General features: G+C 41.1%; 2 protein-coding genes across 6 annotated transcripts in view; both read left to right on the top strand.

Moving 5' to 3' along the window:
- The window catches only part of cita (citron rho-interacting serine/threonine kinase a), a 50,731-nt gene extending 35,730 nt beyond the window's left edge, over positions 1–15,001 (top strand). For 3 of the 5 annotated variants that reach the window (XM_049582869.1, XM_049582876.1, XM_049582860.1), the window contains 17 exons: positions 481–618; positions 723–903; positions 999–1,090; positions 1,273–1,377; positions 1,647–1,816; positions 2,193–2,237; positions 4,612–4,692; positions 4,855–4,990; positions 6,025–6,164; positions 6,314–6,406; positions 7,485–7,593; positions 7,804–7,932; positions 8,139–8,219; positions 8,333–8,411; positions 9,496–9,678; positions 10,646–11,033; positions 11,518–15,001. In XM_049582869.1, coding sequence (XP_049438826.1) covers positions 481–618; positions 723–903; positions 999–1,090; positions 1,273–1,377; positions 1,647–1,816; positions 2,193–2,237; positions 4,612–4,692; positions 4,855–4,990; positions 6,025–6,164; positions 6,314–6,406; positions 7,485–7,593; positions 7,804–7,932; positions 8,139–8,219; positions 8,333–8,411; positions 9,496–9,678; positions 10,646–11,033; positions 11,518–11,541 — 2,174 coding nt within the window. In that variant the 3' untranslated portion in view covers positions 11,542–15,001. The remainder of the gene's footprint in view (positions 1–480; positions 619–722; positions 904–998; positions 1,091–1,272; positions 1,378–1,646; positions 1,817–2,192; positions 2,238–4,611; positions 4,693–4,854; positions 4,991–6,024; positions 6,165–6,313; positions 6,407–7,484; positions 7,594–7,803; positions 7,933–8,138; positions 8,220–8,332; positions 8,412–9,495; positions 9,679–10,645; positions 11,034–11,517) is intronic. The other 2 variants (XM_049582892.1, XM_049582883.1) reach the window with 1 other exon arrangement.
- Positions 15,002–20,206: 5,205 nt separating this feature from the next.
- On the top strand, positions 20,207–23,264 carry myl2a (myosin, light chain 2a, regulatory, cardiac, slow). Its single transcript, XM_049587130.1, has 7 exons — positions 20,207–20,312; positions 20,853–20,945; positions 21,530–21,605; positions 21,939–22,043; positions 22,152–22,230; positions 22,460–22,508; positions 22,764–23,264. Exons 1-7 carry the CDS (start codon positions 20,310–20,312, stop codon positions 22,866–22,868), a joined length of 510 nt encoding a protein of 169 aa, XP_049443087.1. The 5' UTR covers positions 20,207–20,309; the 3' UTR covers positions 22,869–23,264.
- Positions 23,265–24,348: the final 1,084 nt, after the last annotated feature.

The raw sequence follows: 24,348 nt of genomic DNA, 5'->3' as shown, positions 1-24,348 counted from the left end.
TAGACCACCCTCGTTAACACAGGTGTGAGCCTCTGAACACCAAAAAATATGGATTGATGCAGAAAATTTCATCAGATAAAAACATTTTGTGAATTTTGGAAACAATTTCTTATATCCTTTTTCAATAAATGTTGACTCTTGGATTTTACAACACTCTGGAGTTATTGGAAATGTTTGGATCACATGAGTCGGGAGCAGTCCTACACAGCCACCACTGAAAACTGATTCTACAAATACTATAATACTAATAATCCCAATCTTTATCAACTGTGTAGAATTATGGTGTTTAAACCAAATAAACAGACATGCAAAAAGATAATTAAGCGCAGCATCAAACGTTAATGTTAAGAATGAAGCGTCTTAGTTTTGAAGTGTTTGGTACAGCCCTAGTTTTAAAACTGTAACAGAATATTTGGTGTCATATTTCTCTCTCCATAACTCCTTTCCCTGCCTCCTTCTTCTTCCCTTTTCACTTTGCAGAGTTTGGTCGTCGTGTGAAAGAGAGGATGCATCACAACATTCCTCATCGTTTCACTGTGGGCCTCAACATGAGAGCTGCCAAGTGTGCCGTCTGCCTGGACACTGTGCATTTTGGACGACAGGCTGCCACTTGTCTAGGTTTGTATCAGGCACTGTAGCTGGTATTACTGAATGTGAAGATATGTCAGAGAACAAATTATGTCTTAACACTGCGATGTGAACTCCTCTTTGTTGTGTCATAGAGTGTCACACACTGTGTCATCCTAAATGCTCGCCATGTCTTCCGGCCACCTGCGGCCTGCCAGCCGAGTATGCCACTCACTTTTCAGAGGCCCTGTGCCGAGAAAAGGCAAACTCTCCTGCACTGCAGGTCAAAGAGGCCAGTGGGCATGTTCGCTTGGAGGGATGGATGAAGCAGCCTAGGTAACCTCAGCCCTTTACTACCGCACTGACCATGTACCATATGGTTTTTCCTACAGCTTTTACAGAAGTGTGCATGTGTGTGTTTCCTCACACAGAAATGGCAAGCGTGGTCAGCAGGGCTGGGAGAGGAAATATGTGGTGCTTGATGGAACCAAAGTATCCATCTATGATAGTGAGCCCAGAGAAGGTCAGTACGTATGTTTGAATGGCTGTGTGCACATTGGTAATTGAGAAATACATTTTAAACCTGACAAAACTTTGCTGATCTATTCCTTAATGACATAGTTTGTAATCATTTAAGTCTTTATGTAACCATGTAGATCAATACAGCACTTTCCCACAACAAATGATGTGTTGTTTTTCCTGCAGATTATATAAAAGCTGAAGAGGAGTTTGAGCTGTGCCTGCCTGATGGAGAGGTGACTGTTCACGGAGCTGTTGGAGCCTCTGAGCTCATCAACACTGCCAAGTCAGGTACTGGATCAATACCACCTAATCCTGCTGCTCTCAGCCTATTGTAGGATTTTAAGTGTATTACCCTCTCCCCAAATTTTAAATTGGATCCACATATCCAATCTATACTTTGAATCTCAAAATACAACAAAATGTTGACACTTCTGCTCAGCTGTGAAATGAAGTAATTGCAAGATGGCCAACCAGTCCGTCTCTCTCTCTCTCTCTCTCTCTCTCTCTCTCTCTCTCTCTCCCTCCCTCCCTCCCTCCCCGTGTGCATGTGTTTGCAGACATACCGTATGTGTTGAAGCTGGAGTCACATCCCCACACCACCTGCTGGCCAGGCCAGTCCCTCTACTTCATGGCCCCCAGCTTCCCTGACAAGCAGCGATGGGTGGCTGTACTGGAGTCTGTGGTGGCTGGTAGCCGTGGATCTAAAGACAAAGTGGACTCTGATGCTGTAAGTGTTGTGTGTGTATTTTTCTGCTTGTTACAGGCTTGTTTGGGCTCAAAATTTGAGTTTGGATGTGTAAGAAAAGACAGTCCAGTGTCTCCTTTAAACAAGACAAACTCATTTATTAGACACATTTCAGATAGTAACGTTATCCAAGGGCGGCTGTACTGTTTGGTGTGAAAATTGGGTGAAATATATTGAATGCCTCCATTAAACATCAGCCAGTGCCTTCACTTCGTTTTCTCTCCCTCCCTCTTCTTTCTCTCTCTGCATGTTCTCAACATCCACGTCTTCAATTTGTGTGTTGTCATCGTCTTTGTTGATGTGGTTATACTGTGCGTGTGTATGTCCATTCAACTCGGTTGTGTGGATCATATTATAGGCAGGTGTCTCTAAAAGACAGAAGAACCTATCCCCTCTGGTTCAGGTACAGTAAGTAGCTGCACGAACGCTTGGGCTTCAGTTGACCGACCGACTGAGCATGCAGTAGCTGTACACATCTACGCATACAACACTGGTGCTGTTCAGTGCAGGTCAACACAGCCCCAGGCTGAGTTACTCAATATATAACTACCCTATGAAAAACAGCTGCATTTAGTGGTCAAACACTCACATCGATTATACGATACACTCATAAACCTACATAGTGCATGGATGTGAATAGGCACTGCTGTGCACCTCTGGCCTGGTGTCATATGCTATGTCATGCATGCTTCTGCAAAAGCCATGCACTGCTGTAGCCCCCCTTCACTGAAACCTGACAAATGTACAGACTCCTTTAGCAGCCTGAGCTTAACTTCAGTCTGCAGGCTTCTGCTGCTGTTGGTGGTTGTGTGTTTATTGCTGTCTTAGGAGCACTTTATCATCCCTCTTACATTATGTGATAAATGACCCTTCAAACAGTGTTACATTTTCTCTAAACTGTGTATGAGTGTTTCCAAAAAGCGTTCCCCTGCCTTATTAATCATATAACCAATGCAAATATGCATTTAAAAGTTAAGTATGCTGTTTTTTTTTCCTTTGCCTTGCGGCAGATTACACTACATGGCCAAAAGTATTTGGACATCCACCTGAACATTGCACCCATATGTGATAGCTGAACACAAACATCCAAAAACTATGTATTTGTGTGCATTAAAGGAATACTGCACCTACAGAATGACCATTTGTACATCAGGTAATCATGCCATGTTACCTTTTTTTTCTTGCATGCCTCCAAACAGCTAATATATTGATTTACTGATTGATCACAGACCACATTGAACACCAAAAAAACCTATATTTAAAAACTATAGTAGAACAATTACACCAGAAACCCATTCATATTGGAGTCTGGCTTTGAAGAGAGGATAGAAAGGTTTCCTTTTCAGTTAACTTATATATAGAAAGGTTTAGCAAAAACGCATGTGTTTGGGGAATGCACTGAGCATACGACTGGATAAATTAGACTTGGATTATACTGAATGAGTTGTGTGAGAGTTTGTAAACTGATGTTTTGATATGGTACTGCTGTTGAATGTGGTCTCCATTCAATCAGTAAATCAATATGTTCACCATTTTCCACTGAGGCAAAAACTTTGACTAATTGATTTACAAACTGTCGTTTTGTGGGTGATGTATTCCTTTAGTATGCTGCACATTTTTCTGGGAAAACAAACCTCACTTGGTGTACACAGGCCTTTTCATGTTGTGACAGTATTCAAGGGATTTATTGTCATATGCATTAAAATGCCACATGTTAATTTCAATACAATGAAAAATGTGTGTCCTGACTGTTCTCTGATCAACATGATATGTACAAAGCATACACCGTATACTAACAGACAGTTACATACACTCTGTAGTGTTACAGTACAAACAAGTACATAAAAAATGAAATAAGTAGCAGTGAGTACAGTGGGTTAGTAGCTACCTCGCCCTGTGCCCTGCATACTGCTGAAAAGTATTATTGCTTGAAGATAAAAGCTGTCTTAATGCTATGATGTTGTTAACCGGAAGATAGCTGTGAAAATAAAAGAGGGTCTGGATCAGTGTTATCCACAAAGCCTTCTCCAAATTGATATTAGTGTCTGCTTTTGGCCACATAGTGTATGCACAACCCAATTACTCAATTTCACACTGCAGCACGTATCATAATTAGCTGTGTAGCCCGAAAATGGTCATCCATACTGTATAGCCTGAGGTGAACAGCATCCATAAAGCTTTGAACGCTGGTGATAATTAAAAAAAGGCACTGCCAGTGATCAACCATAATTTTTAATAAATTGAACAGCTTTTTGCGACTGCTATTGTTGCTTTGAAGTGGTTGTCTTATTGCCACCCAAAAACATTTATATTTATATTGTGTCTTCAGCACTGAGAATGGAGAACTGTCAAGTACTAAAAGTTTGCATTGAATGTTTGATCCAAGTCCTGTTGACTTCCTCTTTGATCGGATATTAAAATTTGATTCTCTCATTCAAACATGAAAAAACTTCTATTGGCAAAATAATGAAATGCGATCATTTTGGCATTGAAACTTAGATATTTTAGTGAATATTCGACAATACTTAAATTAAAAGTAGTGTTGTTGTTTTGGGGGTTGTGTTTGGAGAAAAGACATCAGGTGAAAACATCCTCAGCTTATGTGAGTTTAATTCATTGATAGTGAAGGATGGATTCATTCTGTTTGGGTTGGTGAAGGCTCTCTGGCTGTCAGTCTTGCTGGGTCACCTTTTCTTAGTCTAAAGATGTGTAGAAGATCTGCCTAACCTGCCCCTCCCTCTGCTCCATGTCTCTCTCTTTGCTTCTTGTCTCAATAGAAACTTCTGGGCAATTCTCTGCTGAAGCTGGAGGGTGATGACCGTTTGGACATCAACTGCACTCTGCCTCTCACCGACCAGGTATGAGGACAAAACCTGTCCCATCAACAGCCACATAATGAAGCTTACTTATTATGTTTTTTGCTGTGTTAGGCATTGTCCTTCCAATTTCTGACTACTGCACCAATCTGTTGCTCATATCACTCATTAAGCTCGTATGATCTGCCTTATCCTTTCCCTCAGATCGTGTTGGTTGGCTCTGAGGAGGGTCTGTATGCTCTAAACGTCATAAAGAACTCTTTGACCCACATCCCGGGGCTGACCTCCGTCTTTCAGATCCAGATCCTGAAGGACCTCGATAAGCTGTTGATGATCACTGGTCAGTACATGATATTAAACTGAGGCCATTATACTTAATAATATGTCTGTAATTTTAGTTCTCTTGTCAGTGAAAGGTATTTGTAAGACATGCATAAGGCTTTCGTTATAATGCCACATCATTTATGTAACTGTATCTTCACTGTTTTGAAAACAGGCACAGAGACTAAATCAACCTTTTTTGCCACCTTAATAAATCAGATAATCCCTACATGTATACTGAACATCTTCTTTCAAGCACTCAATGATATATTTCTCTCAAATTTTGTTCACAAATTTGCTATAATCCATGTTCGTGAGCACTTCTCCTTTCCCAAGACAATCCATCCACCTGACAGGTGCAGCATGTCAAGATGCTGATTAAACAGCATCATTACTACACAGGTGTGCCTTGGGATGGTCACAATAAAAGGCCACTCTAATGTGTGCAGTTTGATCACACAACACAATGCCACAGATGTCACAACTTTTGAGGGAGTGTACCATTGGCATGCTGACTGCAGGAATGTCCACCAGAGCTGGTGCCTGTGAACTGAATGTTCATTTCACATACATAGGCTGTCTTTGATGTCATTTTTCAGACTTTGGCTGTATTCACCCGGCCTCAAAACCTCACAAGTCAGTTATGATCACAAACTGCTGTCAGGTCAAGACCCTGGTGAGGACGATGAGCATGCAGATGAGTGTCCCTGAGACAGTTACTGTCAGTTTGTACAGAAATTCTTAGGTTGTGCAAACCAGTTGTTCCATCAGCTGTTCAGGTTGCTGTTCTCAGATGATCTTGCAGGTGAAGACACTGGTTGTGGAGGTCCTGAGCTGGTGTGGTTACACATGGTCAGTGGTTGTGAGGCCGGTTAGATGTTGTACCAAATTCACTGAAATTACATTAGAGATTATAACACACATATAGGATCATATTATGTTTAGTCTTATAGAAAGCTTTAGCTGGAGATAATCATGCATATGGATGCACTGAAGTAAACAGGCGATGCTTGTGTGTCTGATTGTACGTGGTGTGTTTCTTGCGTCATCCAGGAGAGGAGAGGGCCTTGTGCCTAGTGGAGATCAAGAAGGTGAAACAGTCCTTATCGCAGTCCCATCTCCCGGCTCAGCCTGACCTCAATCCCTTCATCTTTGAGACCGTCAAGGGATGCCACCTCTTCTCCTCTGGGAAGGTGAGTTGAGTTGTTGTCCCTTAGATGAAGCAAAATCCTTCTAGTTAGACTGTTATTTAGTCAGAGTTAATGAGCTGAACATCAATAGCGAGCAGTCTGATTGCAGATGTTTGCCGCCGTCCTGATTGCAGTGTTGTTTTTCTTTACAGATTGATAATGGGACCTGTATCTGCGCTGCTATGCCCAATAAGATTACAATTCTGCGACATAATGAAAGCCTGAACAAGTTCTGCATCAGAAAGGTGAGTAGGGATGGGCATCGTTAGGATTTTATTGATACCAGTATTAATGCCAATCAGTTCTTTCATTGGTACTACTCTCCATGACATGAAAAAATTTACAATTTAATTGTATTTTGTAGAAACAAGTCAAAAGTATACTTTGCAGGATTGTCAGTTACTGTTTGTAAACACGCTTGCCTGCAAAAAGCCAACCCCAGATTCACTCTCTTTTGGCATTTTGCCTCACTATATTTGGGTTTTTCTGTGCTGGGTCTCTTAGATGCCTGCTGCTTACAGTCTGGCACCTGGTCATTACCTTTTTATAAAGTCACGACCTCACCTAAACGCAGTGGGGGCACACACACATCAATGTCCCAAACACAGAAAATCCAGGCGGAAGGCAGAGTTTCTGCAGAAAACTACACCACCACACACTTCTAGTTGGGTCATAAGTGATGATTGAGAGGGATTACTCCTTTATGAGCCTGTATTAGTAAATTCCTGCATGTTATACCTTTAAATTGTGTCCGGAGTTTACTGTATATATAATGAGGGTGGTGCTTAAAACTGATGCTAACTATGGCCTGAATTTATTACTGCAGACTTGTTTTCATAATGTTAACGACCTTCACTTGACGAGGTCCAGATAGTTGCATTTTTAGTTTGGGAAATTCCATTAGCATCAGAGCCAGGAGGCTGCGCTGATGATGTAATGTTAGATTCGGGAGCAGTAAAACACACTGCATTCCTTCATATCAATAGAACATTGTATTTTTAGTGTTTACTGAAGTTATTGGTGATATCTTTTTACATATATTGCATTAAGTTGCATTTTCATTAAATTTATTAGAGAGCAAATGTAATCATGTGACGTTGGCAGCTTTGTCAACATGTCCAGGAGCTTATCAATATTTCGGTACTGACAGTCACAGACCAGTACCAATTTAGTACACGTTCTCCCTAACAGTAAGTGGGCCTTGAAGATTGATAGGTAAATAATACTGCCATGAACAAACAGCAGTGTTTTGCAGCAAAGTAGATGTTTTGTTTGAGGCAGTAATGAGTTTCAAAGGTGCTGAATGTTTGTTTGTATTTGCAGGAGATTGAGACATCAGAGCCCTGCAGCTGTATCCACTTCACTGGCTACAGCATCATTATTGGCACCAACAAGTTCTATGAGATAGAGATGAAGCAGTATGTGCTGGAAGGTAGGTCACCTGCCAGCACTGTGATTTATTCATGGTAGGCGTCTGCACACAAATTCTGTATTGAAATAACTTTTTAAAAAGAGTGTTTGCTGTCAACCAGATGGTGTTCTGAACAAGTCAATTCAAGTCAACAGCAACTGAGGTTTTATTGCTGTGAGGCTTCAGCATTCACACCTGAGCGAGCCGACTCACATATATTTCTTTTTACAGAGTTCCTGGATAAAAACGACGTGACGCTAGCTTCAGCTGTCTTCGCCGCTTCCTCCCACAGCTTCCCCATCTCCATCATCCAGGTCACCACGGCTCCCCAGAAAGACGAATACCTGCTCTGTTTCCATGGTTAGATGTTTATTTTCTGTGCATGTTGGCACACGTGCTGTACGTTGTCTACACAGTTGAGCATGTTATTACACATGCAACAGTAAAGGAGCCAAAATTTAAGTTTGTGTGAGAAAGGATTGGCTTTCTCATAATTATCATTATTGTTAGTGTTGTTGACATCTATAAATAGGCAGTTTGTGTGTTAACTGAGTTTCTTTCTTCAGAGTTTGGTGTGTTTGTGGATGCATACGGCCGCAGGAGTAGAACTGATGATATCAAATGGAGCCGTCTGCCTCTCTCATTTGGTTAGTGTCAATTACAATCTCATCCATGTCACTTTTAAAGCTTCCTTTTCATTTTCTGTAATGTTAATGTAGAATTTGTGATATGATTTTAATCAGATTTTTTGGTATTTCAGCCTATAGAGAACCCTACCTGTTTGTAACCTACTTCAACTCTCTGGACGTTATTGAAATTCAGGGACACGCTGCTCTGGGGTAAGAATGCCTTCTGCTCGTTTGTCAGTACCAGTGCATCAGTCAGGGTTTACTCTAATTAGTTTTTCCCCAGTAAACATCAGCATCAGTTTGTGTGTCTTTACTCAGTGTCACTGCATATTATTTGTGACTGAATTGTTAATTTCCCATTACTGCCGAGGCTCAGTAAACACCTCGATAAGAATCATCCATTTCATTATCTGCTTTTTTTCTTTTTTCTTTTTTTTTTTTTTTGAAGGCCGACTCCGTCTGTGTTCTTTTCCGGGGTTTTCAAACGGAAACTCTCACTCAGCCCTTAGCAAAAATTGGTCACACAGGTTACAGCTCTGATGCTATGCCACACGCAGTTCACTGACTGTGTAATCATAGAGAAAGGCACGTAGACCAGCAACTCCTGTGTTCTGCTGAAGTTATTGTCTCTGTCAAAGAAGTCTGGTGGCTGTGGACAAGGACAGCAGCAAAATGTATCAGTTCAAGTAAAAGCTATATTTATATTGTTTTTACCATTTAACCTTGCTATCAGATGGCCCTTTCCAAGGAGGAACTGAAGCTGTTGCATTACTCTGTTCAAAGCCACCAGACTCCTTTGAGAAAAGCAATTATTTTACCTCCCAGAACACAAGAGCTGCTGGTCTACCGCTGCTTCGATCGTTCAGCTTTTGCTATTGTGTGACTTTAAAAATCAAACTAACATGGTGTCCACAACAGTACATCTCTTAGCTTTCATGCCAGTACTCCTGTCTGCCTCCGCAAACTGGGAGCGTAAAATCAATCCTGAACAATTCTTAAAGGCGGCTTGGCTCAGTCGTTAAGAGGCATGATAGGTGGGCTAGGGGGTTTGTATAGAGCATCATCATCATGCAGAAGCCTAGGTTTGGTCACTTCGACAAACCCTTTAGAAGGTCTTGGGAAAAGAACGTTTTATCGCTAAAACACACATTTCAACCAAAATTAGAATTTTCAGATTAGTAAACACAAGGAACACTTCTGGGAAGCTACAGAATGATATTCAAATCTCAAAAATAAAAATTAATGGACCTGCCATTTAAAGGATTCAGTGTCAGATGTTCTTATCTCTTTCCAGACCCCACTCATATGCACATCTGGACATCCCAAACCCACGCTACCTTGGCCCAGCCATCTCATCTGGAGCCATCTACCTGGCTTCTTCCTACCAGAACAAACTGCGGGTCATTTGCTGCAAAGGAAACCTGGTGCAGAGCCAAGAAGGTGGAGGAGACCTGCAGCGCAACGGCTCCGGCCGCAGGTGAGGAAGCTATTTACTAAGCCTCCTTCAGGTCACACATAGTGTCTGTCTTCTCCTATTTTCTAAACTAATTGAGACCATTACACTAATCTCTGTTTGGGGGATTATTTTTTGTGACATGTTTTTATCCACAACAATCTATCAGCTTTCTTTTACTGTCTCTAATGTATTCACACATTTTGAGCTGTAGGTATTGGGTCTCTATATCAGGGAAACGATAATCTCACTAATTGTTTTTGTTGCAAATGCAGTACCTTAGCACCTAAGTTACACTATTCATTCATTTATTGTTTTGGTGAGGTTTTTGTCCTCCCTCTTATACAGAGACAATAGAATAGGAGCTTTCCAAGCACATCACATTCCTTTATTCTGTGTACACTGGTGTTGTCGATGGGTCAGAGGGACTGGCTGGCACTGCTGGGCACAGGTTGGCATCCACAGGTGGTGATGGTTAACCTGTTATGTTTGATCTGGTGTTGAAACAGCAGAGTAACACCTTTGTTTTGCTCTTTACAGGAGGAAGAGTTCATTTTTTATCTGTAACAAATCCTGAGAATATGTCTTTTTAAATTGAAATTGCTTTTTTAAAATGCCTCCTGTCAAATGTAGAAAGAAAACTGTTGAATAAAGACTGACTTATGACTGAGACTGGTCTATTACAATTTGAATCTCTCTAACAGCTCAGCCTTTGTCACTCAGTGTTGATTCTGAAAACTGGCTTTGCTCTTTAGTTGATGTTATTGTCAGCTGCTGACACTGTCATCACTTAGAAAACTTTATTGTGTAGATGGGTTCAGTCTTTGAGCTCCAGCTTATCAAATGAGCCTGATTGTGAGTTCCTCATCCTCACCACATCTGCGGACTGACCTCACAGTGCCAAGCAAAGCCCCTGACCCGAGACACAAAATACTTTTTCCTTTGACCAATTCCCCCTGCCCGTCTTTGTGCCATGGTTCCTCCCTAACAGCCCTAACAAACGTGGGCCTCCTTCCTACAATGAGCACATCTCCAAAAGGCTGGCAGCCAATCCCATGGCTCACGGAGACCCTGGCACTCCTCACCGCTACAGAGAGGCTCGCACAGAGTTCCGACGGGACAAGTCTCCCAGTCGTCCGCTGGAGAGAGAGAAGTCGCCTGGCAGGATGCTGGAGAGTCGGATAGTGGGGTCTCCAGGCAGGGCCATGGCTGACCCCCGGTTAGATCGCTCCCCAGGCAGGGCCATGGCAGACCCTCGAATGGACCGCTCTCCTGGCCGGATGATGGACGTTCGGAGGGAGAGGTCCCCCGGACGATACGAGGAGCGCCAAAGGCTTCATACTGGCTCTGGCCGCACGCCCATAAACCCTGTTAACAAGGTCTGTCAATCATTTTTGTAGATTTTTACCAATGTTTTTCTGTTGTGTCACATCAAGTTTGCGCACGCTAAAAAGAAGGGCTTAAAATAACAGTGTCCCATTGTCCCAGGGACAATAGAAAATTTGCCCTCCTTTCCTTATGATTGGCTTGCAGTCGCTGCCTTCATTGGTTGGATTGGTTGGGTCTAGGCAACACAAGTGAGACTGGTTAGGGTAAGAATGCCAGTGTCAGCCAATTGGAGGCAGAGTAGAGTGTCATTCCTTCACAACCCTAGAAAACACAAATTCTCAGTATATATTACCCACTTAACTCACTTAACCTATTTAAGGATGTTAGTAAAGACACATTAATGCGGCTAGACTCTTAGTCTCGTTGTTATGTTATTGTGTGTTTCAAATATTTCAAATTCAGCAATCTAACTGGTAGTCCATGCACAAATTGTGTTGACCTTTCTTTCTTTTTTTTTTTTACTTTATCCCACAGGTATGGGACCAATCATCTGTTTGAGAGACAGCAGAGCCACACATACCCAGCATGGACAGAGAGAAGCATCTTTGGAAAGGGAACGGAGGGAGCATCGAACCAGTGAGAGTGTCACCAATTCATGATGAAACACTGCCACACATGAGTTGACATCTAAGCTGACAAACCCACAGAGGAAAACAACCGTAGCCGTCAGAACAGAGAGAGAGAACGAGACAAATAAATAGATGTCATTGGAATCAGGTTATTTTTCTCAATGAACTGACTCGAGTCAATAAAGGTCAACAAAATGCCATATTTAACCATTTTTGAGCGGGGTTTTTAGCGGTGTTCTTGAGTATGCGCTCTGTACTCTGAGAAGGGATTAGTAATTCGATTTGATAATATCTTCTTTAAAAACAAAATCTGGGATATGAGTTCTCAACTTCAGCCCTGACTCGGTGGGTTTTGCTAGTTTCAGTTAACTCCAGACAGTAGTGACTACGATAGATAAGCACAGCCGTAGCAACTTTATCTTACAATATTTACCAAGTCAGTCACTAGTGAAAATGGCAAACGTTCACTCAAACTGCAGTATTAATACATCTGGCTCCTCTCCACACTCCGCTCTGTCCACAGTAGCCACAGATCAAGGCAGCAGAGTCCCGTACAGCTAACAACATTTCAGGCTCCAGCCCCGCGCTGACATGTCAACACACAATCGTTATCAGCTAATTACAATCATTCTCTGCTAATCTGTCTTCTGTTGAGACTTCAGTTAGTCGCGGTGGTCGTAGCTGGAGCACAAACAAATTTCAGTAAAATTTAAGTAACCAAACCCTCCCTGTAGGGCTGGGTATCATTTACAATTATAATACCAGTACCAACACCAGTATCGTTAAAGTGAGGATAATACCAACACATTTTTCAATTAGGGTTACAGTGGTATGAGATTTTCACAGTACAGTAACTGTCTCAGAAAATATTACAGTATTACACTATTATTATTATTATTATTATCATCATCAGTCACAGTGACTCTTAAAGGGATGCAAACAGAAGGGATTTTTTTTTGTTTAAGACAGACCGACACTATCTGTGCTGCAGCGATGGTTTGGGTTCACTGGGAAGCCAACGGAGCTCTGTGGCTGGCGTCCCAGCCTTGGGGCACTTGATGGATCCTTTCTGAACCCGGGGGCTTCACGGAGCTCCTTTGTTTCTGTCTGAGACAACAGGAGGTGAAAAGCAAAAGCCCCCAAGCTGGGCAGCCGACCATGGAGTTCCGCTGGCGGCTTCCCAGCTTTGGGGCACTTCACGATGCTTTCACTTCCTGTCTGAGCTCGACATTCTCACCCAGTTGTGTTCTTCAGTACCAACATTCAGCACCAATTGATTCAACGTGAATTGGAACTTGGTAATACCGATGTAATTTAGTACAGTACCCAACCCTAGTCACAACACCTGCAAATCGACTCATTTCTTTACTGGGATCTGATCAATTCAGTCTGATAACATTTTTAAAGTCTAGAAGAGCCGCACCATTAAATCATTTTTACCCCCTTTCAAGTTAGTTGGCAGCTGGCGAAGTGCGCTTGTTCTCTGGGGCCAACACTACGGAAGATCCAGGTAATCTTTTACCTGGGAAGTTGAACTTTTTTTAACTTAATGCACTACTGAGCACTTACACAGGAGTGCATGGGGCCTCGCTGCATCCAGTTCTCTTTATTCTTCCATGGTATCTTTTGACTGCAGAGGTTTCAATAAATCTTGGTACTGGGTTATTTCGGTCAAAGGTATCAAGTAGCGATACCCAGCCCTACCTTCCCACCCTGTTGAACCACACACAACAAGATTGTCTGCCCTTGGATAGGTTGACACTAAAACTGCACTACCCACAATCCCCGGCAGGACTTTCTAATCCTTCAGAATGCTATCTGACTGTAAATAGACAAGACATAATTTTATATATATTGAGAAGGAATTTCAAGGCTGGATAAGCCATGTCTATTTTTGTTAAAGAAAAAAGTGATAACGTGTCCTCTTGAATGTCAAATGAGTATTCTTTTAATATGTCCAAACATCCTTTATCAAGTGAGTGATTGTATCTGGATCCAACTCGTGTATGCACTTCCATCTGTCAAAGGCAAAACCTCAGTGCTGAACTATATGACAGGAGGGAGGGGGAAAAAAGATCATGTTTGAAGCTTACAACATAGTACTTGAGCATTTCTTTTTGTACAATGTCACTTATATTGTATATAACCCAAAATTGTTAAAGGTGAAGATGAAAATAATATTTGTTTTTTTTTTTTTCTGATTCGTGAATGGCATGGATATGTATATCTGAAATGAAACGGAGTGTTGTCTTCTGCTTCTGCCTCATTTGGATTATATTTTTATTCCATGATTTGATGATGAAGCACGTGAATAAGGTATATTTTCTTTTAGCTCTTACCTGTTTGCACAGTAAATTCAAACGAGTATAATTACTTCAGTCTCTTCTTTTACTTTTATTAAGGCACCCTTGGCAAGTTAAACAGTCCAACCTTAAAATCCATCCACATGTGTTTGGCTATTGTTGTCAAAGTGCTTATGCTTGACTAGTGGCTCATTTATGCTCACCATTATGTACGGACACGGACGGAGCCTTCTGTCTGTACTCTGCGTTCATTTCGTCCATGTTTGTGCACATTTTCTGAACCACTGAAGATCGTGGGGGCAGTGTAGCATAGTCCAAACAAGAGAGAGGACACAATGAGAGTAGGACACAACGAAGACATTTTAAAAATGTTGAAACGAAAAGAATCGGTAATATAGCGAAAAGAGTTCTCCGTCCACGTCAGTATATTTAATGTACTCACAAACCATTGCTGTCTACAACCCCATCGCCATGTTGACTCCACCCTCTATGCCAACACAAAGGATGCGTGGAAGTGATGGTCAAGTTTGAAATGAACGTTTCTATTTTCGTATGTAAAGGGAGTATAAATGAGCCTCAAGAAGATTTTATTTCTATGTATCATAATTTGATATATGGAAATAAGATACTTTTGTGGTTTTCAGTGATGTTTTTAGAATATATAATATAATAAATCACACTTTAACTTGCCCAGTGTGTCTGTTAACAGTAGGGCGCTCAATAGGAGGACGTTCCTTCATCTCTCTGGATCCACCATGGTTCCTTTTAGGTGGAAAACTCTTCCTGAATGTATTTAAGCCAAGAGGATAGAACTGATTCATTGGTCTCAGACGTTCAACAAAAAGCACCCAGTGCTACAGATTGCACAAGTTTTCCCACTGGCCTCTACGGGATACAAAAGGGTTTCCCCATCCTGCTTTATTTTATTTTTATATTCTTTTTTAATTTCTGTTCACAAGATCCTGAATCATAATGCCGTAACGCTGGATATGATATTGATGTCTGCTAACAAATGTTTTATTAGCGTTCCCTGTAGAGATTTTGTCACAGAATATTAAATATTATAACCATTGTCTTTCACTTCTACTTTGCCTCGTAATGTTGTGCTTGTGTGTGTGTGTGACTGTGGGCAGGTAATATAGGGCTCCCATGAGTCCTTGAAATCTCTTAAAGGCCTTAAATATTTTTTAAAATAGACATAAACAGAGACGAGCCATTGAAAATGCTTGAGCTTCTATATTTTTTCAAGAATAGCTTTTGGGGTAATTTAGGCATCTGTCTCTATCACTAAACTTACTCATTGCTTTGCTGTGCTGTGTTAGAGAAGGCAAGAGACCATAGTCTTCATTACTGCACCACAGAACAATTGAGAAGTGATCACACATTCAGGCCTCTCTCTTTTTGTTTTCTGTGAGCTTCTTTAAAGCCTGCTTCTGATTCTGTGTTGTACAATAATAAACCTTGATCCATGTCTCAGACTGTGCTGCAGGATTCAGTCTTTCAAAAGTCTTAAAGTAAGAACAAACTGATTCAAAACCATAGATCTTGAATCGTAAAGAAATCATAACATGAAATAAAAAGTTTAAAAAAAAAAAACAGCATAAATCATAAAATTAAGCATGATAGACATTTTAAAAGTGTTGCAGCAGCGTGGAGCGTACAAGGAAGGATTTTCAGACATGAATTAGGGATAACGTAACCAACAATACTCTTATTTTGTTTCCAGCTGGGACATTCAGAGCAGAGGATTCACTAGCTGTCACTATACCCTGGACAACATGGGGAAGTGGGAATTGCAATTTTAAGGCATGACTTAAACCAGTACAAGGAAACATGAGGCTGTGTATATCTTATGCTAAAAATGTTTCCAGACTCAGTATGATGGGAATAAAGGCAGTGGAATCCCACATGCAGAGTGTGAACACAAAACTGCCAACAAGCACTGGGCATTTCCCAAAAAAGTCCTGTTTTATGTTACAACAAACACTTGGGTAAAACTGTCTCTAAACCTAAGAAACTGATAACAGTTCATGTTTTTCATGTTTTTTTTTTTCTTCAGTTTTGATTAGTCTAAAATTGGTCTTACATTTAATTCCGAGTGGCTTTAAAAAGTCTTAAATCTAACTTGCCTCAAGCTGTAGGAACCATGTGCTGCATTGGGTCCATTAATCTGAGAGAACTGGGTCTGGAAAGTCTTTGAAAAATTTAATTTGATGTCAAAGGTGTGGGAACCCATGTAATAACCTTTAATTGTTAAGTTATTATAGCCGCAGACACAGAACTCCTTCTTAATTCACTCTGTAATGTGAGGGAAAAGAAAAGTGGTCATACTTAAAACCCTTATCATTTGTGCTCTCTACTCTCCACTCACACTTGAGTCTCCCTGTGAAATGACCATTTGTCTGTGTCCATTGTGTTAGAAGAGGTTAGTCTATTTATAGGCGCCTGATCCCAGTGCTCAGCCAACGCGACAATGGCCCACCATTCCAGTCACGGTAGCTGCAGCTTGAATCCGAAACTGAGAAGAGCTGAAGGGGGGGAAAGGTTTTCAACAATAGCATCTGCAACAATAACTGGTCTAATTCTGACCTCCTTGTACGCACCATGCTGCGAGATGATACCAGTGACATCTGCTGTTAGTTCATCACCAGATTTTTATTTGACAGGGAGTGGACTGGGAGCAGAGAGGCTTTCAGCGCCTCTCTTTATATAGATCACACACCCGCCGCCTCGCCTCTTCACCCCGACTCATTCAGCTCATTCTCACAGACTGTCACTTTTCTTGACCTGGGAGCCACAAGTGACACTGGGCGACGTGTTAATGGTGCAACAGCAAATTGTAAGAACGTGTTCAGTGTCAGCAGTGTCTCACTTGAGTATGTTGCACCTACTGCTGTTGACAACGCCGCACTTAGTTTCACGAGCCCTTTAAAGCCAACACCAGTGTAGTGTGCCAAGTAGACACAAGACATCCTTTGTTTTGTAATGTTTTTTTCTTTGTTAATGTTTTTGCCTTACCAGATCTTCTAAATGATTATCTGGCAGCACAAGCCCAGTTTTTTAGAACTTGGATGTAATAAAATTCAGCTGTCAGATGGAGATTGATAGAAGTCAGATAGAAAGTCAACCTGTAACTATAGGTTTAGGAACAATAGGAAGTGTTACAAAAAGGACAGAGAATATCTGGGTTAACAATTCTATAAATATCTTGAGAAAAATACATCCAAAGAAGATCTGTTAGCTTCCAGGGAGATGATACCACACCCAGAATTTAAACCCGACAAGACAATTTTTTTTTTGCTGGAAACAAAAAGGCCTAATTTTATTTGGACATCTTATCAATGACGATGGAATCGCTTATTTAAAAAGATCTCTTCCAAAAATATGATTTACCACATCCACATTTTTTTCTGCTACCTTCAGGTTAGAATCAGTGATGTCGAGATACACCGGTATTGACAAAAACCATGATACTTAAAAATGAACGTTGATATCATGTTATTAACACACATGATGGAAATAAATAATGAAGCATCTCTAAAATCATTTCTGTTTCTTTTTGTTCTCACTTTAGCCCCTTTCACACCGCCTGTTTAAGGCGGAAAATATCATGCTGTTATTCCGCCTCACGTTCAGTATAAAAGGTACGATCGTGGAATGAGGGGACAGACTTGTCTCGCCTTTAAGCGAGCAGCAGAGGTAGTAACAGCGCTCATAATGTCTGTGTAAAAGGGACAGCTGGCAGGACGGGACCATGGGTGGGGTGGGAATGACGTTTTGATGACGTGTTATGCATATAACCCTCTACTTGGAGATTTTAAAAGCAGCTGATAGCAGTTAGCAGCTAACTCAAAGAAGAATAGAGGCTTGAAATGTCCACAAATTCAGGAAAAAAATTAGATCCAGGAGCTCCTTACCCTCCGAGCAGAGAATGAGACTAGCCGCCGTATAACAGGGACAGTAAATGATTGTTATCGCCACGTTAATGCCATTGTTATTGTTTAGAAAGTGCTGCCAACGCATACGTTATATGCGTATGTTGTGTTACCCATCACACCTTTTTTGCACCCAGGTTGCTGACATGCTATCTTAAATTACACACTGGAGCGGCATGATGCCACCACAGTTTAGTTCTTTGTAAAGATGCAAAGGCAGCGTAAAGAAGGGACTTTGTAGCAGCCCTGTAGCGTGATCTTATTGAAAAAGGGAACCAGATGGCTTTGAGGGAGGGAGACAAAAGCCATTTTTACACACTTTTATACCACTTTTTGTACACTTTTATACCACTATGGTTGCAGACTCTCTCTTCACCTCCTTACACTTGTATTTTGAGTGTAATTAATTTGCCAAAAAAAGAGACAGAAAGCACAATAATCATGGTTAAAGACAAATTTGACTGACAGAAGACGTAGGCCTCCATCCCCTAGTTTCACTTATTTTGAAAAACCATAGAATGAGGATCGTAGAAAATCAAATAGCTGTTGTCCATGAAGTTCTTAGTGACACAAATAGACAAAATGAAACAAGAAAAACGGAAGGAGAAATTAGAAATTGATATATCAGGAGACAAGTGGAGAAAAATGAAAATCTCAATGTTTTCCCTGTGTTAATTTGTTTCATGGACAGAATGGTACAGTTACCTTTTAAACAATCAATGAAGTCACACAAACTGTGCAATGCATGCTGTGTCATACTGTGCTATGAAGCATGAGAGATATGTGACTGGTGACAGGTCAATATATTACACTAAAGGAGCTGCTGATTTCATGCAATGTCTTTTATCAAATGAAGACAGGGATCATTTCAACTCTCATCATTACTATGACCTGGATGATTGAGAATCTTCACCAACATTCTGTTAACAAACTCTCACACAACTCGTGCAGTGCAATCCAAGTCATATTTAGCCAGTCTTATGGCCAGTACTTCCCAAACTCATGCATTTTCACAGACACTTTACTATTGAAATCACTGATGCATAGGAGTAGTGCAGCAGAGCTGGCATAAACTGTGCTCGCTCATTCCACTGAGTTCAAACGCACGGATGTTTAAAATAGTTCTGCTGTTGTTTAACACGAACCCCTTTCACTTAAATTCATCAAGAATATTTGCCACTTTTGGATTCTTGATTCACCCAGAGGCATGTCAATAAAACATTTTCTTCACAAATTCAACAAAACACCAGGTGAGTAACTGATACACAAATAATAATTTTGTGGGTGAAGTATTCCTGTTAAAAAATAGGGCATAATTTCCTATTGTTCTGCAGCATTTATTCATAAATCCGAGCACCTTTTTGAGAGTAAATGTTCTGAGCATGAATCTTATTGACCGGACAAACCTTCCTGCTGCAGCTGAGGCAGCTGTTAATGGTATGAGACTGACATTTTGCTCATTTTATAAAATGTAAAAAATGTTTTGATTCTATGCTAAAGATATGTATATTGTATTCCACCTACATCAACAGCAGTTATGTAACATTTCCTAACATATTTAATGCCATAGGGTGGGGGTAGACTCCATTTAATATTGTTCACCTAACTTTAAGTCCAGTTTGAATGGTCAAACATGGAGTTTGGATGGAGTCTAATGAGATTTATTAAAGTTCTGTTCAAAAAGGCTTTTAAAGGAGCAGTGTGTAGGATTTAGTGTCATCTGGCGGTGAGGCTGCAGACCTGAAACTTCTCCCGTGTGCCAAGCATGTAGGAGAATCGACCAATCCAGAGGCAGTGTTTGGTTTGTGCGTTCTGGGCTACTGTAGGAACAAAGAGGAGATGTATAATATAAGCAACTCATTCAGAGTTGACAAACACAACAATTCTTATTTTCAGGTGATTATAAACCAAGGAAAACATAGTTCTGAATATTATACACCAATTTCTGTCCAATAGATTCCCTAAATCCTACACACTGGACCTTAAAAGATTGAACTCAGCCTGGGTGGCAGTAGCACATTTTTCTAATCATCTAGACAAAGTAGAAAAGCAACTGCAGACTTGATAAACATCATTTTTATGGAGTTAATACCTGCCTGTGTGTTGTTTGCGTGGTCAAGACTGATCAGAGGACAGAGGACAGTTTAAAGTGATGAAGTGCTTTAACCTTCAGTCCGCTCTTGATATTCTAAACCAGTTATTCCAATCTCTTTGTCCACTGTGTGTGTGTGTGTTTCTTTGTCCACTGTGTATGTGTGTGTGTGTGTGTGGGCGCCCATGCTCGAGTATGCAATACTGTATGTGCTGTATGAAGCATCATTTACCTGTCACTTCCTAAAGAGGACATAGTTTATAAATATCATCCAGTGGAGCTGAGGGCTGAGGCTACATAAGGGCACCCACAGTCTCCCCATTGTTCGCTGGCATCATTGTTGGTCTGACCTCCCAGCTGCTCAGCCATGGTAAGTCACTGTGTGTGGGATGCTGTTCGATGGTGCAAGGAGTTTTTTTGTTTATTTGTTTGTTTTGCTTAAAGCATGCTGAGTTTAGAGCGGAAAGATGGGTGCAAAAATTGACTACTCTTATCTGCTTATGTGCATCATTTAAAACCATTGATATTTAATATTTTGCAACATCAAGATTTTCTGTGAAGAACTTTGAAAGTAGCTTACTGATGTAAAGGTTTCATTTCTATCACCAGACAGTGGATGTGTTGCTATGTAGACTACATTTAATGAATGTAGGCTACATTTAATGAATGCTAAATTACAGACAACATATTTTTCACGGACAAATAATCAGTGTTTGGCTCCCTAAAGGATTCTGAAATGGGATAATATCTAATGTTAATGCAGTTGTGTTATTGCCCAAAAACAATCATCCACCTCATTAACACAGCTCTCTGTTATTAAGCCATGCAATCCCTCTTACTGATGTTGTCTAACATGTAGCTTTGCCATGCCGTGTCTGCCTCATCTCTTCTTCTTTCTTCGTGCCAAAAGGCCCCCAAGAAAGCCAAGAAGAGGACGGCAGAGGGAGCCAACTCCAATGTGTTCTCCATGTTTGAGCAGGCTCAGATCCAGGAATTTAAAGAGGTGAAAGCAGCTCGACTTGATTGTTTTTTCCTCCATTGATTTACATTTGGCTGGGAACGACACGAGCACTGTGGAAATGGCGCATGAATATGCATGCTAGCTCACCATCATTCAAGTGTGTCTGTCTTCAGAACACACAGGGACACATGCAGAAGTTTCTATTTCTTCTCCTCTCTACGTCCTCCTCTGTCTTTTCATTTCCATTGTTCATCGTTGTAGTATGCCCACCTGTCTATTTTCCTGTCCCTGGCTTGGCAGCAGTGAGGCCTGTGGTATGCTGGTATGATGGTCAGTGATGCCCAAACATCCAGACTGTGTCATCAGTGATTAGGCTTCAGATAAACTGCTGGGCATGCCCTGGATGCCGGGATAAACCTCAGAGGGGGGCGGGGACGCAGGTTATAAATACTTAACAGTGCTCGTCTATCAAGATGGCACACAAAATATTCAAGAGGAGGAAAGAGAGTCAAAAGAAAGTGTGTGACAGATTTTTCTCTCTGAGAAGGGGGCTAAAAACATGCAGCTGCAATCTGTTCATGAGAGACTCATTTATGGGTACTGTGTCTCCTGTGTGTCGACCTCAGGCCTTCACTATCATGGACCAGAATAGGGACGGCTTCATCGACAAAAATGATCTGAGGGACACTTTTGCTGCTCTAGGTATGTCCACATCCCCCATGTTCAGTCTTACAAAATGCTGTGAGTTAATGAGTTAATGAGTTTGTCCTAGGCGGCTGGCTATGTCGCCTATAGGAAGATGGACTAGTGTGGTATGTACTGCTAAAAGACAGTAAAAAAAAAGCAAAAAGCATAACTGATTCAAGATAAAGCAATTCTGAAAAGGTGCGCTTTTAAGAGAGATCTGATTGATAGTTTTTGATGAGTAATCATGAGCTGCAATGAAAACACCTACATCAACGACACTCATGGTCCACATTTTTCATGATACAAGCTGAATCTGCTTGTGTCATTTGTTCATGTTTGGTGCCACAGGACGTCTCAATGTGAAACAGGAAGAGATTGACGAGATGCTCAAAGAGGCTCCTGGCCCAATCAACTTCACTGTCTTCCTTACCATGTTCGGTGAGAAGCTGAAAGGTGAGGATGCATTAAACGTATAAATTTAAAACCAAATCTAAGTCGTGCAAATAGAGAATTACTTTAAATCTGTTCTGAGAACTTTCCTGACTGTTTTAATGTATCTAGGTGCTGATCCAGAGGAGACCATCCTCAACGCATTTAAAGTCTTTGACCCTGAGGGGAAAGGTGTGCTGAGGAAGGATTAGTAAGTGACCAGAAACACTCCACTGCTCACACTATATCAAATTGCAATATGGAAATGTACCCCAAAGAGTCTTATGTAAGCTTTTCACTCACAATTTACGACTGCGTCTGAGTCTGACTGTGATCATTCATCTCTGTACGACTCATTCACAACCTGCACATTGCCTCTTAGCGTGAACACAGACCTCGAAATCTGATACGCTGTCCTTTTCTCTTTTCTTCCTGTTCAGTGTGACACAGATGCTAACAACACAGGCAGACCGGTTCTCCCCTGAGGAGGTAAATTGTGGTCCTTTTACACTAATTGTCATCATTATGGCTAATTGTGTTGTGCGTGTGGGTGAGTCCGAAAAAGCACAGAGGGATAAACGTCATCATGACAATCATCTACATCCACGTCAGACACTTTTTCATACAAAAAGCCCCTCAATGAATCCTTTTCAAACCTTTTTTTGCATGCTAGGCTATTGTTTCTGTGAAGGGCAAAAGCTCTGATAAAAGTGATGATAATATCTGTTTTTTTTTCTCAATTAGATGGAGCAGATGTTTGCTGCCTTCCCCCCAGATGTAGCAGGGAACCTGGACTACAAGAACCTGGTTCACATCATCACCCACGGAGAGGAAAAGGACCAGGAGTAAACCTTTGTGTCAGCGTCTTCGTCAAACAGAAAGTCCGTCTAATGCTCGTCGTACATGACTTGAAACTGGCCCGCTGCTGTTGATGGAGATATGGACAATGGTTTATCAGTGCGTCTTTATGTTGGCTGCATTGTCTCTGTTCAGTTCTCAAGAGCACAGGAGGTTAAAACAAAACGTCTTCCAGACCCCAGAAACGCACAGTATACAGCATCAACACAGTGAGCTCCCTTACTGCTTTATCCATAATATGTTCCCAAACTCATCTGAGATCAATTAAATTATTTTTCCTTATCATTTTGTACATTCAAAACCACTTGCCTATAGTTCTCATAGTGAGTTTCCATTTCTTCTGTCTGTGCATGTTCGTCTAATAAACGTTTCCAAAGACAGAAGCCAGCCTGCTTTCTCATTCTGATTTTTGAAACTTTTTATCAAGAAATGAGGAAATAAACAGTATAGAGAAATGCAAGAGATTTTTATATTCCTGTCAGTCATATGTTTATAGGGTCGTGAACACATGGCTGTATCAGTGAGTCTTCTAAGTCCATGTTAGGTAGTGAATGTGTGTGCTTGAGAATAGTGGTTGGTGGTCCACTGAAATCCCCGAGAGATTAATCCAAAATGTACATGTGGCATTGTTTGTGTGTATTAATGTGCACACATAGTTAAGATGTGTGCGTACTGTGGGCACACATTAGTATGGCTACTGAAACAAAGGGCTTTAATAAGACAAAGCCTTGCTGTTATTTTAGTGCCGTGATGAGGCAAGAAGGGTAACGCAATACTGTGGCGTTTGGGCGGCAGGCACACAATAGGATACCACCCAGTGATCCTCACGGCCCTCACCCACCCCACTTGCCAGACTTCTGCAGGGTGAAAATCCCTGACTGTTGGCAGCTGGAGGGTCCAGGGCAGGGGGTAGCCAGTTTGTCAACCCCAGGCTAAAGTATTGCCTTCTGGAGAGGCGAGGAGTTATGTAGGGAGCGCTGAGGGATAAGTGCTTGGATCAGCTCGGGTATTTGAGCTCACATCATGTGCTCTGTTTTAACAGTGTCTAAGATCAGACTGTGGCCAATGAAGGAGGGGAATTTGGCCACTGGAGAGAAATAGCACATTGTCCCTTTAGGCTAGGCAAGGCAGCTTTATTTGTACAGTACATGTCATACACCAGGGCAATTAAAAGTGCTGCAGGGAGCAATAAAATATAAAACATAATCATAAAGGAAACAGATTAACAATAAAAGAGAAAAAATCTAAATGGTAAAGGTTAGTACTAAAAAATGTACAATTTGAAACAAATCTCCAATAAAGATAACAAAAGTGCAGACATGAGCTGCAAAGATAAAAATATAATTTAAAATGATTTAAAACTGAGTTAAAAATAAGTGCAGTCATTACAGAGTGGAGCAGGCAGTGTGAAAAAGGAACGTTTTTAGCTCTGACTTAAAACTGGTCAGTCGCGGTTGTGTAACATCATCTG

Source organism: Epinephelus fuscoguttatus, linkage group LG1, assembly GCF_011397635.1.
Source record: "Epinephelus fuscoguttatus linkage group LG1, E.fuscoguttatus.final_Chr_v1".
Lineage (NCBI taxonomy): Eukaryota > Metazoa > Chordata > Actinopteri > Perciformes > Serranidae > Epinephelus > Epinephelus fuscoguttatus.
This window is presented reverse-complemented; position numbering and strand designations above follow the sequence as displayed.

What these genes read in the sequence shown, in the direction of transcription:
- myl2a (XM_049587130.1), top strand. An exon ending in GGACACTTTTGCTGCTCTAG is followed by an intron (nt 21,606 to 21,938) that starts GTATGTCCACAT and finishes TTGGTGCCACAG; the next exon opens with GACGTCTCAATGTGAAACAG. An exon ending in GGTGTGCTGAGGAAGGATTA is followed by an intron (nt 22,231 to 22,459) that starts GTAAGTGACCAG and finishes CTTCCTGTTCAG; the next exon opens with TGTGACACAGATGCTAACAA.